Source organism: Venturia canescens, chromosome 3 (assembly GCF_019457755.1).
Source record: "Venturia canescens isolate UGA chromosome 3, ASM1945775v1, whole genome shotgun sequence".
In the NCBI taxonomy this organism is placed as follows: Eukaryota; Metazoa; Arthropoda; class Insecta; order Hymenoptera; family Ichneumonidae; genus Venturia; species Venturia canescens.
Window position 1 is genome coordinate 15,362,170 of NC_057423.1, and position 19,014 is coordinate 15,381,183.

Sequence of the window (19,014 nt, forward strand, 5' to 3'; positions counted from 1 at the left end):
TACTCCACACATAGACACAAGTAACACCACGATCAAACCACCATCCAGTCACGTACTACCACTCAACCACTCACACTCACTGAAACGCTGACTCCTGATTTCCATAAGGTCATCCTATAATAAGTTTAACGGGGCTCGACGGCTCGACCGAAATCAGACAGAGAAGCAGAAGTGTGTAATGGTGTTCTTTTTTATCTACTTTGTGCGCATGCGCATTTTTTAATTGTACAGTCTAAACAGAAAATCGTTTTCTTACGTGCAACTTTTCCAAATTCGAGGTTAATTTTTCCTGTCAGCTATTTTTTAAGTGAACTGTACCGACAAAGATAGCAACAAGCACTACGACTATTTCTCTCGGAACGCCTGCAAGCCTGGTAAGGCGGCTAATTTTTTGGTGAACGGACACTTACAAAGACAACTATATACCCTAGTAACTTTCGGATAACTATTTGGTGGACATTTGTATACCATTGATGGCCGGCTTCTTCATATCTTCCGACTCCCGATAGCTCATAAAGTTATCCGTTGGATAAATATAACTTCGTTTTCTTCACTGCAATTTCTGGTTAAGATAGCTAACCTATATGACACAAACTTTTGTCACACAAGGTACTAGTATATTATATACTGTACATTGCACCAAATTTACTATAGTTTTGCAGTAAATCGAGGGTATGGTAAGATAAGAGAGCGACAGAATATGAATTTTCCAATGTCTGAAATGAATCAACATAAACATTGCTAGTAAACCATGAAATATCGACAATTTTTAATGATCATTGTTCTAGTAATGTTATTCCTTCTTAACCTATTCTCAGATTGATATTCGGTTTATGAATAAAAATTTATTTTAATATAGTTTTTCAGAAATATTTTGTAAAAAAAATTCTTATAATTATACTAAATTACTGATTTGGTATAATGTGTTACTAGGGAATTTTAAATATAAAACTATATTTAGATACTTTTTTTCCGTTTTGCTCGTAAATTAATTTTCATTTAAGGTATTCCTTTCGCAGGGCCGTATTTTTTGGTGTCGTAAACTAGGGCACTCGAAATTTGGACTGATTCCTAACCTCTGAGAAGTCGCTGTTATATAGGAAAAGCTTCTGCTTCTGCCATTTTTCCAACTTATATCGTTAATATCTCTTTTCAACATTCGATAACCCTTTATTTTTATCGTCGCTATGGATTCCTTACATTTTTTTTCTATCCGTGAGATAGTTTTAATCAGGAATTTAGGGATATTCAGTGTATTTAGAGAATTCAGAGAATTATTGAATAGAAATGTGGTGATGACGGATTCTCCATAAGCTCCCGTAGAAATTTAACGATTTTTGACATTTTAATTCTTCATTAAATGGTCGATAAACTCACCTGAAATTTCGCCAATCTATTCCGATGCAGTTGTACTTTACTGTAAATTAAAATCAATTTTTTGTAGAGATTTCGGTTTCGTGAAGGGAATACCTTAAAGGTGCTGTCAGTGACCGAGATCTACTAAATTTAAAAACCATTGGTTTTAAAGATATTTAAACTTGGAATCCTATTTCTTTTTACATCTTTACAGTCCACGGTATACTTACTTATTCTATGGAATTAACAATTCATCTTCAATTGCATGCAATAATTCCAGCACGGTATTTTTTTACAAACGAAATCTATAAAAAAAATTATTTTCAATTGTATAGGGTCTTCTTTCCACATATTCGTGATACTCATCATCAACATCATCATCATCATCGGATACAAAACATTGATATCCATAAATAAAAAATCTATTATAAATGTTTTGTTTCATTATCATAACACACAGAGAACTATGCATTGTATCTTTAAGGAGGGTGGCTACCGACGATACAATGTTGCCATGCTAAACCATGTTAAATACATTAAAAATTTCAAAATGATAAGAATTTAATAAAATTTGGTGAACATATTCTTTAGGGCCAAATTTGACAATACAAATTTTATACCATTTTTCTTCTGTACAGTTATCGAGTAATTGATCACTCAAGTTCAAGTGTATAAGCATAGCGTTTCCATATATATAGGTATACATTCCGGGCATAAGAAATCTGCTTTAATGCGTAATTACTCGATAACTAAGCAGAAGAAAGTTTTGAAAAAAATGGTGTCTTCGCACTTGATGTTGAAGAACATTATCACCAAATTTGATCAATTTCTTATCATTTTGACGAGTATAGCCACCCTCCTTAAAAGTGTTTGGTTATGTCAGGAGCATTAGTTCGAGGGGATTTAGTGTGCTAAAATCATGCGTGAGGGCACTGAAGTCAATATCTGGAAGATATCTGCTACTCTGAGCACCGGATAAGTTTATCCGTTGGATGAACAGATTTCTAGAGGTGAAGAAAACCAAATGTAGGAGATATCTTGCGGACAAAGTTAGCCAAAAGATATTTGGAGATAAAGAAATTGGCAATAAGGTATTCCTTTCACGAATCCGAATATTCAACTGATTTTAAATGACAGTAAAGTAACAGTGCATGCGAATAGATTGGCCAAATTAAAAGTCTTATCGAACATTTAATGAAGAATTAAAACTTGAAAAATCGTAAAATTTATACGGGCGCTTATGGAGATTACATTTCTATTCAATAATTCATATACTAAATAATTCTAAATTTCTGATACAAACGCTCTCTCAGATAGAAAAAAATGTAAAGAATCCATAGCAGCGATCACGACTTCTTAGAGGTTAGGAATCAGTCCAAATTTTGAGTGCTCTAATTTGCGCTATCAAAAAATACTACTAGGGTATTTGCCACTGTCATTTTGCGTATATAGTTCCGAAAACTGACGGTTGGTGCGTTAGGGTGATCTTGAATAGTGCTTTTACTTACTACACGGAGTACCACCGATATTCGGTGCCACGGTGTGATAAGAGATAAGACTGTCTGTCCTATTATATTGTTGTTGCACTAATGTAACAAGAGAAACCACACTTGACAGATAAGAAAAAACAATTGACGATGAAACAACAATACGTCGAAGAAAAATTTATGTACATTCTGTTTTCGACAATGAGTCGAAGCATGTAAACGGATAGCACGAATATTGAAAGTATATAACTTTTCATATTACGTCTATCGGTGACCGGTCATTTGAATGAAATACTAAAGCATTTCAGAGTGTCATTAAAAACTGTAATGATCGTTCAAAATGCATGTAACGACGGTGAATCGAGACATTTTTGATAAATATTGTGAACGGAATATTCTTGAGGGAATTTAACACGTAGAAATGTGCGGAAGCCATATTTGCACACACGCGTGTCTTTGATAAATCTCTGGTTGACCTAATGCAAAAAAAGCCCCGTCGTATATCGCGTGATTTGTCGACATATACTCGCGCTCATACACAGATAATCCAGTACACGAAGCTTTTTTCTTTACTCTTACAGAAGGGTTCACGCGTGTAACGTTAACATTTTTTTCAGCAGTGATAGTGGCATCCACCGTGTTGCAAATCTCCCGAAATCAACTATCTATATTAGACTGGGCCAAAAAAATCAATATTTTTTTTTTCAATAATATATCGAGAATATTATTTAGAATGACGAAAAAAAAATTTGGTGAAAGTTTGAGCCCTTAATATTAATTTTAAGAGGTCTATCATTGCCGTTTTTGATTTTTATGCATGATTCGATTTTTTACGTCAAAACTGCTAGGAGATTGGAATGAAAAGAATTTATTTTCACTTATTTTTATATAAAATTGAATTCCTTGCAAAAAAGGTCTGATTGAAAATTTTCTTCAGACGAACCGTTTCCGAGTTATTAAACTTTTTAAATCGATATGTTTTTTCGATTTGACTGTTTTACTTTGGAATTTTCTAACTAACGAATCAATGAATATAAAAATGAAACCAAGACAAATTCTTGAAGCAAATTTGATGCTCTACAAAAAAGGTCTCTTAGTATTTTTCTGATGTTAAAGCTTACCATAACGACAAAAAAGTTTTATAGAACATTGTACAAATGTTTATATTTATAGGTTGTGCGACGTTGTCACAACTTTACGGGGTTACGAAATCTTGAGGTTTCGTGACCATTTGTCGTCTTTAACTTTATATTTCTAATTCAGATGTCCGTTGACCTCCTTTTTTTAACGAACCGTTCAAATCCTCAGGGTTCAATGCATACAATAGACGTTTTTTATGACTAACATCTCATATAAAAATACATCAAATTCTGAGTTATACAGGCTTCGAGGTCATTGTGGTTATATATATGACACGTAAAATTGTGTTCTTTTGTCTGAAAGTATTTCGATTAAACAGTCATTAAGAGACCTTGAAATTTCACAGAGATTAAGTTTTAAGCTTGGACTATAATATACAAAAAAATTAGAGTGCCATCTGAAATGGAGCCTAGTGCTTATACATCCTTAAATCATCAATGAGTTCTTCACTATAATGGGAATGAAAATTATTTACACTTTTGGTGTAAATATTACACCAAAATTTTGTTTAACGAATGGATTTTGAATCATTTGAAAATGCGTCCGCATTTCTGAAGCAATATCTCCTTTTTTCAAAATTTGTGAAAAACGTTCAAGGTAATTACCACGTTTAAAAACAGTTTATTTTGGAACATTTTTTCAAGTATCCCTTCCGTAAAAAATCGAGGACAGAGACATAAAACGAATGGAGAAATCTCAAACAATACTCTCCAGAAATTGATGAGATCTCATTTCGTAGGAAAAAAAATAGTCTGCATTGTTCGCAGAATTTTTTAAATTCAAAACGAGTTTATAATTTTATATAATTTTTTGTCACGTCACAAAAACTAAAGGAAACACTGTAGCTTAAGGAAGTTGAGGCTGTACAATCATTTTTTTTACCCAAAAGTTATGACCTGTACCTTTCAAAAGTTAGGCCAGTTTACAGTTTGGCAACATTGCATACACTTTAAAGAAAAGTTGGGGAAAAAAGACGAAAAGCTGGTGAAAGCTCAGTCGAAAACACGAAGAGTGACGATCCTAGCCTCAAAAAACTGCACGGGAAACAGATTATTGTATTAATATAATCTCAGCAAATCTCCTAATAAATCTGAAAAAATTGACATTATTCAGCAAGCCTTGCTAATATTGCCCAAAAAATTTCATATTTTCAGCATCATTTTTAACGGAGATATCACTGAATGTGTCTTGACTTCCATAAGATTACATGTTATTTGGCCCAAATTGTTATTGATTTTTCTCAGCAACGACTGCAACTATCTGAAAATTTAACTGATTTTTTTTTACACTTCACTTTATAAGATGCAATCGGTTTAAAAGCGATGACATCATTTTCATTCTAATGCCTCGACTTCCTTAAAAATTGAGCTTTATAAAATTTGAAAAAAATGAGAGAAAACGTGAACACGGAGAAGGCTTCAAAAAAATAATTACCAAGGTTGATAATAATAATAATCGATGGAGTGTAAAATGAAGTTGAACGCACTTTTGGAATTTATTTTTCCAATCTATTTTTCCGAAGACTGGTACATTAACACAGTTGACAGTTGACAAATGAATCCTGAAAATAAGTTAAAATTAAAAAGCAACTAGAGAAAATAAGCGAAGTTATTTTGAGTTATTAAAGTTCCAAATCAGCAACAAAAAATGAAATTTAATTTGCTTTCATTTCTCGAACGAAGTATTTTTTCAGCATGCATGTGAATCTTTAGAATAATGATTCTCCGTTAACCCGATAAAGCCCGAATTGTCGATATTTCCGGGGATGTATTCAAGACAAAATGATGAGAGATGACGGTACGTATAGTAATTTCTAGGGGAATTCCCTCAGGTACATTTGACGATCGCCTACGCCGTATTGCATATGTTGTTATCCATGGATATGTGAGTACATGGGGTGTTAGCACGATATCGCTTTTAAAAATAGCCAACCAGGCCTAGGGGTATTATTGACCCGTACGTTACAACTAGGGTTACGGTCTTTCCGGATGACTGGTTCGAGGCCACACAGCGCAGCGCAAAGGAGAGACAGCGAAGGACAAAGAGAGATGAAGAGAGGGAAAGAGAGCGCGCTGTATCTGTATATTCGTATATGTATATATAAACAGATAAAGTGATACGTGTATACATGTATACGTGGGTCTTCCTCGGTTAACCCAAACATAGTTCATCCCCCATGGCTCTCGCTTCTGTATTTTATCTCTCCATACATTCTATCAATAGTGTTGAAGCTCGGCTTCGGACGAATTGAGTCTTTCGGCCTTAAAATCGAATTCCACACGCATGGCTGTACATGGTCTGTCGATTAATTGCAATTCAAGCGGTAAAATGAATCGCTCTTCCTCTTCTCCGTGTGTCCTCCCTCTTTCTCCTCTCTTTCTCCTCCGTCTCCGCGATCTCTTTCCTACTTTTTGCATGTTCTCATTTCATTTATACTTCAATATTCCCGATCCTCTATTCTGACTTTCTCCATTTCGATATTTTCCATATATCGAACGGCCATCGCTTAAAATCAGGAAATTTAACCGGTTCGTTCGATTCTCTCTCTTTTTCTCTCTTGCTTACCGAACGTTGACGGTATTCTCTTTCTGTGCGGGGTTTGGTCGTAACTTATCATCGCACAAGCACTTTTTATCTCGTTCTTCCTCTTTTTTTTTAATATTCTCACGTCTACGGAATAAACCGAAAATTATGGCGTACCATCGCGCGTTCCGGAGAACGGATGGTTCTCGAAACTCTCACCATCGGTTAACTTCGCGTATTTGATTTTCCGTGTTATTACTGTGTTCAAACGAGGATTGAGCAAATTTCCAGTTTTCCCTATTCAATCATCCCGTCTTTGCGTTGCGGTTCTGAGGGATCTTCGATTGATTCTGAGAATCTCGTTTCGACTCTAGTTATCACTCATCTTATATTTTTTCTCTTGAACGATTGATTGGTGACTGAAACTGGTGACGGATGTAACAGGATATATATTTTCATCTATGAAATTGTTTTCTTTTATTGCACGGAAAAAATGCTCAGATTCGTTAATTTTTATATGTTCGGATTATCATCTGAAGCAGTTTCGAACTTCTTTGGCCGACTTTGGCTTTGCGAGTGAGCAATCTTTTTCTATATTGTCGCATGTCTGATCAAAAATTGTATACTGTGATTGTCATATGGGGTGGGCTACCCTAATTTCATTGAGAGGGACCCTTTTTAGAGAGCTGAAAATTTGAGAGGTTTTTGTTTTTCTTGTTTACAAACCACAAAAAAAATGTCGTGGTGGTAAATCAGTGTGTACACACTGTTTTGTGTGTGTTTTGCGGAAAAAGCTTCTGATTTTCTTAAACCCTAGTAACTTTGGGAATAATGGACCGTTTTTTATAATAAGTTTTTTTTTTAAGTCCTGGGTTTTCATTGCACTTTTTGAGAAAAAGCACGGAAAAATAGATGATCTTCTTGACTGTTCTTCATCGTGCAGCAAAAAAATATCGATTTCAACGGGAGGGACATTTTTAATTTTTTAAAGATAATCCTCTAAGAAATTTTAACCAGTTAATTATTTCTGAGACTAGTTTTATCGTGGCAAAATTATTCTTCATATTTTTTCTTTTTTATACACATTTTTTTTATATGAAATACTTAATATTTTATGGGGTTGAATGAAAAAAAGTATTTCGATCCAGATAGGTTTTTCAGAAACAGTAGAAAAAAATTTCAAATGGTCGAAACGTCGCTTTGACAATAGAAAATTAATAAGATCAAGGTGAGTCACTGGTGACCCACCATGATCTTATTATAATGATCTATACAAAAAACAGTGTGTACATACTCATTTGCCATTTCCCCAATTTTTTTGGTGGTTTGTAGATAGGCAAAACAAAAACCTCCGAAATTTTCAGCTATCTAAAAAGCGTCTATGTCAATGAAAAAAATTATATTTTTTAGTGAAAATTAACGTGGACCATAAAGGAAATTGTTTCATTAGAAAATATGTGCAAAAACCAAAATTTGATTTCTTTGCATTTTTTTTATGTAATTATTAGTTTTCAATACACAGAGAAACGAAAAAAAAAAACAGAAAAACAAAAACTGTGGGTAAAATTGAGCAGTCAAACGACACTTTAAACGACACAGCAAAAATGTATGAAGTTATTTTGAGATTGTAAAAAATTGAGGTGGTCCACTTGATATGGAATATTCCATGATGTGATAAGGTAGAGACTCTTTTCTGAAATAAACGTAATCAATAATATGAGAATGATTAGTTTATTTATGGGTTGAGATTTTTCATGAGAAAAAACCTATTTTTTTATTACTTTGTATTTGAATTTATTATTTTAATCATTTTTTTGTTTTCATGTCTATTTAGTAGCAACGGAAATGAAAACTGGAAACTCAGCTGATCGCATCTCACCAGATAGACCCATTGTGAGCTATGATTGAATTATGTAGAATGTGGGAATTATTGATGCGGGGATGATCTCATGTAGAACACGCTCGAAGGTAAACTTATTTTCGTATTTGAACACATTTCAATAAATGATATACGTGGTGGTGCTGTCGCACAATAAAATAATCAAGAAAACAAAAGTTTATTAGCTAATTATCTAAGGTATTATGACAAAAGGAGTAATTCGCCTCCTTAAAATCGAATTTTTCGGAAAAACCCCGAAGTACGCATTGGCTAATTCTTTGACCTCTACAAAAAGCGGTTGGTTTCGTGCGAATGAGAAGAATAATTTTTTACGACTCAAAATGAAATTTTCGAATTAGGGGTTGTTCGCCCCTCAAATATTCTTTTTCCTAGAAAGTCTGGAGTGCGCTTTCGATGATTCATCAATAAAAATATTTTAACGTTCATTTCATTCGAAAACATCAAGTGCTTCCAAGCGAAACTGAGAAACCACCCCGTGAAGATGTCCACCTTCGGGGGTTGTTTTCACCCCTTTAAACGGTTTATGGGCCTATAAAAAAAATTACGTGTCTCTTAGTTTTCGATGTTCTAAAACATATAAATAAGACCAAATTCGGAGGGGTCGACGTACCTAGGTTTCCTTTTGTTAGTGCATTCGATCGATATTGCACACGTGAAAATGGAATAACATCCAGTACAGGACAGTTTTGTTAGTGAAAGAGATTTTCTCAAACTTTTTTCCTTTTCCTTTTGATAGTGTGGCCCATTGCGAATGTCTACACGAAGACGATTTCCTATAATAGTTAAAATTTCTAGATTTATAATAGGATCTCTAACTTTTTCAGTAATCGATAGGTTTAACATACTTTCTATCCGAGTCTCATTTTCGACGTTTTCACGAGGAGGACTTTGATAGAGAATTATGTGTGCACTGTTTTTAGAAAGATTTTCAGGCACCTGATCGCAGCATCCCTGAGTCAAAGCATCATTGCTGGCTCTATTTGTCTCGAGAAACTTTTCCGCGCTCGTGAAGCATGGAAATATCATTGGTATATATTCATAATTTCTGGAACTATTGAAGATATTTTTTTAGCCTATCAAACACATTTTATTCTTGATGGAAAGAATTAATTTGGGTCAGTTCCAACTAGCTAAATTTCGTTCTCGACGATATCAAAATTAATAGTTCTCGACGATGGACCAATGTAGTTCATATCGTTCTTTACAAAATCAGACGATCAGATGGAATGACGAATTTCGGAGTTAGATTACACCTACATTTTCACTAAAAAGATTTTCATCTCCTTAAAAAACGATGTATTCCTTTCAGCATAACGACTAGGAATAAAGTTTGTGAACCAAATATCTGAACATATCGACTGTAACGCAGGTAAAAGGAAAAGAAAAAAATTAGTTTTAATATAAACACTGTGGGGTTGAGAGCATCGGAACGAGTATTACGACTGGTGATCCGAAGGAAGTGAGACAATTAGTGCCGATTGTTATTGATTATTCTTAGCAACGAAATTTTTAAAATCGCTGATAGTTTGACCAATTTTTTTGTTTACACTCAACTTTATATAATTCAATAAGTTCGAAAAAGATGACATGATCAACTTCCTTAAAGGTTTTATGAACAGGTGCTCAGTTGACTCCTGATTCGGTTGTGAGGACTCTAGGCGATCTGTGATTGTAAAGAGTGAAAATGCGATAAACGCGTTGGATGACCGCAGGGAAGGTCTGGAAGTAGACAGTTTAGATCGCATGCCTGCAAGTCAAACGATTAGACAAAATATGAGCGCAATACGAACAACTCGGTCATCACTCGTGTGCCATGAACTTGAGATCGGAAACTGTGACCTGGGTGTCCGAACGGGGTCAGTGTGTCGGGAGAGCTTTGGCAATAACAACTGCGGTCATTACGGGATGAGGTGAACGCGGGAGGCAGGTCGCGTTTCGACGGTAGTGCTTTCTGAGGCGCGTGGTTCGTGTATAGTAGGGGAGATGAGAAAAAGAGAGGAAGAAATCGAGCGAGGGAGAATGAGAGAATAAGTGAAGGAAGAAAAACGAAGGAAAAGAGAGAGAAAGAGAGAGAGTGCGAGTCATGGCGCGAAAGGGGGGCGCGGGAGAGGAGGAAATTTATGGGGAGAAAGAAGGCGAAGAAACACACAGAAAGGAAAGATCGAGAAAAAAGATAGAAACGAATAGGAAGGTGAAGCAAAAGAGGCAAAGCGAAAGTAGAAAAAATAAGGAAATAAGGATAAAATGAGAAGAGGAGCGAGTACGAGAAACCAAAAAGGAACAACGTAAGGGAAACGGGAGTAGCTGTAGATGGGGAGAAAAAGAGAAATGGAATGCGAGGGAAAGAATAAGCATGCCAGAAGATACGCGTATTCGTAACCTGCACAAAATGCGCGTCTCGTATGTCGATATTCGAGTGCGCGACGCGGGCTGAGCAGTAGCGACGCGAACCACTGCGCGAGAATCTAAAATTATCGGCTGGTCCGCGGAGGGAGAGAAAAAGCGAGGGAGAGGGAGAGCTCGAGGTGGAGAGTTAGAAAGAGAGGGACAATAGTGAGAGCTAATCCAGTGGGAGGTTAGGAAAACGCGGGGAAGCGAGAAGCGAGCTGAAGCATATTGGAGAGAGCGTGCGCGAGAGTAGAGCGAAGGAAAGAGATAGACTCGCGGACATAACGATAATGAGAAAAGGAGAGAAAGAGCGAGTTGGCGAGGAAGCTCGCAAAGTGAGGAGGAACGGAGGAATAGACATGGCGGTTAGCAGACGAAGTTCAGCGAAGCGTGCGTATGCGCGAGCGCCATCGAACCAATAGTACCAGTCCACGAAGAGTGGGGAAGGAAAACATGTACATGTCCATGTACACTAGATTGTTTACCGCCGAAAAATCGAGGAAAAAGCTAGCAAAAGAAAATAAGAATTCGGTGAAAAATATAGATCGATATTCGAGAAATATTGGGAAAATCGAGGATCCCACGAATTTTATCAAGTTCGAGCTTACAACTGGAAACAGAGATTGTTTAGAAACTGTGGACGCCGAGGATCCAACGGGAGTAAGGTGCGCACCGATCAGAGCTCACAGTTGCTCAAAGCACACTGGCTCTCCGGAGTGCTCCAAGCTCTCGTCTCCTCTCGTCGTCCACTTTTTCTCGCCCTGACAGTCCCTCTTTCTCTCGTACTCGCACGCGCACGCGCTGGGCCTCTCTCCGTCTCGATCGCGCTACTATTCTGCCGTGTCGGTCCGCTCCCCTCACGCTCCGATCGGTGCACTGGCTCGGTCGACAAAGAGCGCCAGGGGGCGGAAGAGGAGAAAAGGAGAAGCGTGGCGCTGAAGTAGTAGGTAGTTGGTAGTAGCGCGCAGACAGGCAGCGCACCAGACCAGCAGCGGGAGTAGGTAAAGCACGAAGGAGTGAAAACCCAGGCAGTAGTCGCTGAGCAGTAGTGTGTCCGGTGGCCGTGTCAGTGGGCACGTATTCAAGAATAGCGCGTCGCGCTTTCAACAGCCCGAGCCACGAACTCGTATCGGGGAGCTATTCGGAGAGAGGGAAATGAGAGTTTAACGGGGGGGAGAGATCGCGTTCAATTATAATATCAAAATAATATTTACATATATATCTATACGTAAGCATATATGTGTACATATGTAAATGTATGTACGTAAATGTGTATTTATACAAATATTCTTATATACACATAAATCGGGCCACTCTTTTGGCACATAGGGGTTAAAGGAACTGTTTTTTTTCCTGTTTCCTCATGATAATCATTCGATATACAATTCATTATCTTCGATAGTGTTTTACGATTAAACGAGAGTCCTCGATCAACCAGGCCACTCTCTCCTATTATATCACGATCATACTCGGCAGGAGAGAGGAGAAAACCTTTTCATTTTTCCGAGTACGAGATAAAAACGTGATACAATAATGGCTGACGAAGACAACACGTGCGAGGACTCCCTCGGCCCGGGTGACGCTACTACAGCGTTTGCCAAAAAATTAAGGGGTCGCAAGGGTGCTTTGAAAAAGAAGAATGTCTACATGATCAAAGGACACAGTTTCATGCCGAGATTCTTCAAACAGCCGACATTTTGCAGCCACTGCAAGGACTTCATATGGTGAGTTTCAAATTCAGTTTATTTACTTGTTTATTTATTTATTTTTTTTTCTTTTTTTTTTTTTGGTATTTGCTGCAGACAAATGCGACAGAGGATTTTTATGAATTCTCTTTAAATGCCGAATCTTTTGACTTTTGTTTTTTGAAATTTGGTTTATTTTCTTCATTCGATGTTGCAAAGCTCTATTGTGCTCTCTCTCAAAGTGTTTTTATTATTGTGATCCGACAGTTTGCTACTTCCGCGTGCGAACATACCTTTGCATTCGGATTTCACTCTGTAGCTATGGATTCTTGTAATTTGTGGTTGTTAGGGTCGAGCAGAACTTTTAGGGTTTCAGAATTGCAAATATTCAATTATCGGAGGATCAGGGGAGCTCTTCACTCTCGGCATTCTGATGTGCTTGACATTTTTTTTATTGTTCTCATTGTTGTAAATACTCTTTACAAATAATTCACGAGTAGTTTGATAAAAAAAAGTAAGCGATTTTAGTACATCGCAGCACAATCATTATTGAGTTTGTCATTTAAAGCTGAATCCTTTAAAGCGTTTTTTAGACACTGAAACTGTTCGATGAGAATTTCTTCGAGCGATTTTTAAGGTTCGAATTCCGGTGTCTCCGAATAATGGCTGGCTCAAAGCAATTTTAAACGGATTTTTAGGAATGAATGCTAGTTTTTCTTACACATTTTATTACTTTTGGAAAGTGCAACGAGTCATAATGGGTAATTGGTATTGAAAAAAAAGTTGATATTGAAAATATTGATGTTTGAAGAGAAAAGAAATTTTGACATTCGAAAAATATTATGGTGCGGTGCAAGCACTCGGAATCATCAGAAAGAACGGTAATAGCGTGCGGTTGATTATTTTTCGGGTATGAGACACCTGTCGTGCTCCATTAGCGATCAAATATGGAAGCAAGTGCTTCCAAGAAGAATGGGAAGACAGAAGGAAGGGAATTGAGTTCTTCGAGCTTTGGATAAATCGATTAATGAGCGCAGCTTTCTCAGAATCTGTAGCGCGAGTGAATTGAGTTCTCCGAGTGGTTAAAAATTCACAAAACACACTGATAATCGTTGTCACGAATTTGTCAATTTTTCAATGGTCCAAGACAACAACAAAAACACCGAGGTGTACAAGCAGGATATAAAATGACGATACATTCTCAGTGCAGAGTGACTAGAACCCGTTGAAAAATGATGTTTACCTGGACTCGGTTGATTTATGAAAAATTGATGATTCGATCCAAGGCTCGTTCTCTAAAATAACCTCACGATAAAAAAAGACACTACACGACAGCAATGAATCTCTCGACTAGCTATATACATGTGCTTTCTTATTCTGAGATTCGTTGGCTTTTTCATTGTGTGAGCGACCATTAACACGATCCCGGATTGTTTTTGAAACGTTGCCAATGGTTTCTTATCATTTGGGAATCAAAGAACCAAATTTTTCAATAAATACCTGGATCTATCTTCGTTCCAAGTGTTTCGACAGAACCGACTCGTTTCTCATTTTGGATCGCTTCCTCGATTCGATCGCTTGTTCTCGTTTTTAACCGGTGGGATTTGATGATGAGGTACGCTTTGCTAAGAGCCCAGCACGGGCTCGGCTTTTTACCGCACAAATAATCGACGTGGTTGATCGGCCGTTTGTCGTCATTCGGCAGTTGCCGAACTCGCATGAGAGAGAAAGAGAGAGCCGGAGAATCGTAGCTGAACGCACGATCAACGCGCGTGTGTGTGTGTATGCGTTTCGTCGTTAAACGGTACGGCCTTGAGGCCTCTTGGTTCGCTCGTCGTAGAAAATTCTGCCTTGATAATATATATCTATACAGAAAACAATGTACGTATACACATATATATTCGAATATATTGGGAGATATGTAGAGACTCTTGAAAGAGTGCGTTCACCAACTTGAACGATGTGAAACGCACGGTATGCCATTCCAATATGCTCATCGCTCTGCACACGACGTAACAGCTAATGATCTTCTGACAAGAAACGTCAGGAACATTCGCGCATCATTTCGAGACACTCCCGAGATTAGTTCTGTTTTTTCGGAAAGCTTAGACGAACAGTTCCGCCAACATTTCGAGGGTGTCTCGTGACGGAGGCAAACATTATATTCCTCCCACGAAACTTGTCCTATTTCTTTTTCTTCGTTCCTGTAAGAACTCCTATTCAAGCTAATACACGATTTTATGCTGTTCGACCCTTAGCAGCAAACTCGTTTTGTTTGGAAAGAGTAGTTTTGCTCGATATTGAAATTCAGAGTGTGCCTTTTTGAAATTATTCAGTTGAGTCTAAATTGAATTTTTCCAGCTATTGAAGAGAAGACGAAGTTTGTTATTCTGACTGCAGATTCGATTTTATTTCTTCGACTAGTTCCACTTTGTGGCACAGATTTATTGAAGTGTTTTTTTTTGGCATTCTCGACAAGTTTTTACACAAATGAAGGTTCGGTAAAACTATATTTTGACATTTCTTTCGTACCGAGTTTAAAGCTCTCTACAGAGCCGAGATTCGCCAGCCTTAATGCCGAAAACCCATACCGTTTGGGACATTTTTTTCCTTGTTTATTGAACGTGAAAGGCAATTTGAATACCCTCATGAATTCAAATCGAAATCCTGACTAGCAATAGTGATTGCTCATTCCGTGGGGCGCATTTCAGGGCTGCACTCGTTTGCGAATTATAAAGAGTACAACTTTTCACACTCTTATCACGTTCGTCCGGATGCTTTTATTCCGATATTTTATTCGAAGTGCGATTTTCTAAGTATTTAGGTCATTTATCACTAGTATTCGTGGAGTTGCTGAAAAGATAAATTATGAATACCAACGATTTCCAAAACTCGATTAATGTGGAAAAATAGTTTCGTAATGTTAGAATTAGAAGTAATAAACTTTGGTGAATATTTGATTTTGGGATGCTGCATGAACCGGCGTAACCCGCGTAACCTTCCTTGTTTCAAAATAAATGAATATTTTTTCCAACTTTGAAAATGTTCAAGTGTGCTCCATCGTGTTTTTTGAAATCCAAGAAAAATTAACAACACATGTTTTTTTAATGTAACATGAAAATTCTGAATGTCATGGCTGCTCAATATGTTGACAAAATTAATTTGTTGTTTCAACTATTTTTTATGTTGGATCAATAAATTGTAACAAAAACGTAAAATTTATGGATTATACAAAACAACTATTGATTGAACGATGTTTTCGTCGTAGTGAAAAGCATTTTTTTAAGTAGAGAAGTTGAGTGATCTAGTCAACCAAAATTTCGTTCGAGTTGACTAATTTTACTTGTTTGCCGCGATTCTTGGTGGATAACTTTCTCATTTTCTCAATTTGATCTTGGATTAAAAAGAATCAAATTTTGTCGTACTGAATTTAGTTCCATGTTTGAATAGAGATAAGAACAAATCGAAATTGATGCAAGATTAAAGTAAGTTTCTAAGTGAAGGAGAGAAAACGAGAGAGCCAAAGAGAGCGAGAAAGAGGAGGGGGGCAGAGAAATAGACTGAGAAAGAAATAAAGAGGAAGAGTTCGAGGAGAAATGTAGAGAATCAGAGGTAGAAAAGATATGACATGGGAAGTCCAAGTTCAATAGTCATGAGCACGTACCACTTTGCACCCCCTGCGAGTTGGAATTTCGACTAGTCTAAAGCTTTTCCCCTTGAACGTACGAGCGTTAAGTTCTCGTGGCGATCTTGTGGACGTGCACAAACCGTTGTCTGGTTTCGAAGAATAGCTCGCGTGAACCCTCCACTGCTAGCCTGATGTCCTATTATCTATTTAGTTAATCCACCCCCTCGAGGGCGAGCGAATCGAGAAGTTAAGCCTCTTCGGCCTTTTGTTCTTTTGTCTATATATATGTATAATGCGATGAGATATTCGAAACCGTATAGAGATTCGTAATCTTTCCGAAGCAGTTTTTTTTCCACACTTCATTATGCGCGGTTGCTGAGCGATAAAAAACAGCTAATTCCTATTTTGTGGTTAGTAAAAGTGTGATTTTCACAGCTTCATGAATTTTACGATTGAAATTTATGCAAATATTCATACTTCCATTTTTCTAATGCTAATTCGTAACTGAATAGAAAAGATGATCCGTCGACATGGAAGTATAACGTGAAAATCTAAGGGACACGAAATTGTTCATACACTAACTTTTTTTTATTTTTATCGTACGCAAAGTACTCAGTAAATTATACAGGAAGAAACAACGGCCACTTCTGCCCTCTATACGAACGACGATAACTTATCATTCAGGAACAGTTTCAAAACATAATGTTATTTTTTTGCGTTGTTGATCCTTCTTCAATTTATATTTTATCAGCGAACAACAGTGAACTATTTTCTGGCATGAAAACACGAATATGTGACATGTAATAATTATAAAATTTTATTTCATTAATAGTAATTTACTCTTTGTTATTTTTACTACGTACACATTATAATAATTTGTAAATGAAAAGATTGTAATGTTCCTTCCCTCAGGTACGTATCCTCAATACGTAACAAAAATTTGATCAACTAAAAAATTTGATTTTTTCATTGAGTAGGATAGTATGGGGCAAAATGGACACTTAAGGATTTAAGCAAGTTTCATTGATGAGCATATGGTCTTTCAACTATTTTTGAGTCCCAAACTTGACGCCCCGTCCTTGTTTCCCGAATTTCGTAAAAAAAAAATTTCGGGGCAAAGAGGACACAGCCCCTCAAAAGCATAAAAATTGAAGAACCGACATTTTTCGAAATACAGCCGTTCCAAGCGACTCTTCCCGAATAGAATGTCAACTCGGTAATATGGGAAAAGAAATGGGACCACTCAGGCTCCATTCCTTGGATGTGAATGAAAAGAAATGAGTCAAATCTTATATCCCATTTCTGTCAAGTTTTTGAGGAATGCAAAAAATCAACTTTGGGTCCATCGTGCCGGGGTATATTTCGTGTTCATACTATATCGGAATTCCACCATTGATTCATGGTCCTAGTTTCCGGAATTTCTTCAAAAAAATTTTCCGGGGCACAAGGGACACAACCTCCAAGAGGCATAAAAATTGAAATATCGAAATTTTTCGAAATGTAACAGTTTAGCAGACAGAAAAGAAGCTGACCGAGACAGCCAAGTCTTCGTCTTTTGAAGATGTTTCTTGCATTTTTTGCGAAGGGTTATATATTCGTCGTCCTCCGAAGATTGGATTTACAGTGTAACATGCAAAAAATGGGTACACACCTTGTGTACAATTGTTGAAGACGAAGATGTCAGCTATGAGTGCGATTTTTGTAAAAAATTAATAAAAAACCTTTTTTCCTTATTCGTACTTTGATTAATATTGTGGTTTTCAAAAATAAGTCTAAAAAGCGAATAGATAGTGAACTTGAATTTTTTGGGGATGTCACCGTGGAATCCAATAATTTACCATGATTTATGGTCAGGACATGATTTGGAACCGAAAAAAAATTTTATGCATTTTATGAAATTTCAGTTTTGGGAAAGTCCGTTTTGCCCCGGAATTCAACTTTATGTGTCCATTTTGCCCCATATTACCCTATATAAAGTTTTGAATATATGCGATGGATAAAATCCTGCAACTTTCTATCGAAAAAAAATTTCGAATTTTGAAGTAGGGCGGAAAGGGCGGGAGGGGGGGGGGAGATGTTCCGCTTCACCCGGCTGTTCTATTTTGCTCCACTCTCCCCTATAAATCGAGTGATCAAATTACAAGCGTTCTTCGTTTCGAATCAAGGGGACATGGGTAGCCAGACATCAGTTGATGTATGTTTGGGGTTTTCCGGTGCATATGATAGAACGTCGTTTGACTGTACGAAATAAAACAAAAAAATTTCAATCAACCATTTCCCGTTCTCAAAAACGCAAATCAATTTTTAACCATCTATTTTTGGTGGTTTAACATCCGTGTCGCGCCAACGGAATTTGACAAAAAGTTGTTTTCTTTTAAATCGAAACAAATGTTTAAAAATCCGAATGAAAATTTAATGGAATTTCAGCACTTACCTTCGTATGAAAATGGATTTGGATGATCCTTGATTACTATTGAACTGATGAAACGACAAAGGAAATAGTCGAATCCGCTCGAATCGTTGGGATTTTATTCCCGCTAAACGCGGGAAATCCGAAAACCGACGTACTCCACTGACACGAATTTCAAGGATTGTTATTCAACATGTTCAAGGACTGTTATCCAACACGCGGAAAGTACATAAATCTGTGTTGCAAACGTCCAATAATGTTGGATTTGTATGTAGGGGAGACCGGTGCAAAACGGGATACCTAAGGAAATATTGAACTTTTCAGAAGTTTGGGAAGCTCTGTCTATTTTTTACTCCCAAAAACTAAGAAATGTACTGGAATTTTGTTCAATTTTCAAAAAAAAAAAAAAAATCCGAGGCAAAACGGGGTACCCCTCAAAAACTCATGAAATTTTTTTTACTATTATTTTAATTCAATGCACCTTGGGTGTATTTTAC

General features: G+C 36.9%; 2 protein-coding genes across 11 annotated transcripts in view; one reads left to right on the forward strand and one right to left on the reverse strand.

Moving 5' to 3' along the window:
• Window positions 1-8,544: 8,544 nt before the first annotated feature.
• LOC122408372 (uncharacterized) lies at window positions 8,545-11,541 on the reverse strand. 7 transcript variants are annotated; one of them, XR_006260472.1, is made up of 5 exons: window positions 11,403-11,537; window positions 9,664-10,153; window positions 9,252-9,457; window positions 9,017-9,179; window positions 8,545-8,935 (listed from the first exon to the last, which is right to left on the reverse strand). XR_006260472.1 is itself a non-coding variant. In XM_043415108.1 (5 exons), the coding sequence occupies exons 1-5, from the start codon at window positions 11,259-11,261 to the stop codon at window positions 8,911-8,913; spliced, it is 537 nt and encodes a 178-aa protein (XP_043271043.1). In that variant the 5' UTR covers window positions 11,262-11,295; the 3' UTR covers window positions 8,545-8,910. The 7 variants fall into 7 exon arrangements, 1 of the variants encoding a protein (XP_043271043.1); XR_006260471.1 differs by having other exon boundaries at window positions 9,252-9,764; window positions 9,961-10,153; window positions 11,403-11,535; XR_006260473.1 differs by lacking the exon at window positions 9,664-10,153 and adding an exon at window positions 11,220-11,301 and having other exon boundaries at window positions 11,403-11,467.
• A 265-nt stretch (window positions 11,542-11,806) lies between these two features.
• Pkc53E (Protein C kinase 53E) overlaps window positions 11,807-19,014 on the forward strand; it is a 114,352-nt gene continuing 107,144 nt past the window's right edge. The window contains exons 1-2 of one of the 4 annotated variants that reach the window (XM_043415102.1): window positions 11,808-12,022; window positions 12,197-12,518. In XM_043415102.1, the coding sequence (XP_043271037.1) occupies window positions 12,328-12,518 (191 nt within the window). In that variant the 5' untranslated portion in view covers window positions 11,808-12,022; window positions 12,197-12,327. Of the gene's footprint in view, window positions 12,519-19,014 lie in introns of all 4 variants that reach the window. The other 3 variants (XM_043415103.1, XM_043415101.1, XM_043415100.1) reach the window with 3 other exon arrangements.

Bases quoted from the DNA above. Each gene is read 5' to 3' on its own strand.
- LOC122408372 (XM_043415108.1), bottom strand. From the start codon at position 11,261: ATGGACATGTACATGTTTTCCTTCCCCACTCTTCGTGGACTG. The intron at 9,765-11,219 runs GTACTATTGGTT...CCTGCGTTACAG, and splicing joins TCCCCACTCTTCGTGGACTG to TCGATATGTTCAGATATTTG. The intron at 8,936-9,016 runs GTACGTCGACCC...TTTTTTTTATAG, and splicing joins ACTAACAAAAGGAAACCTAG to GCCCATAAACCGTTTAAAGG.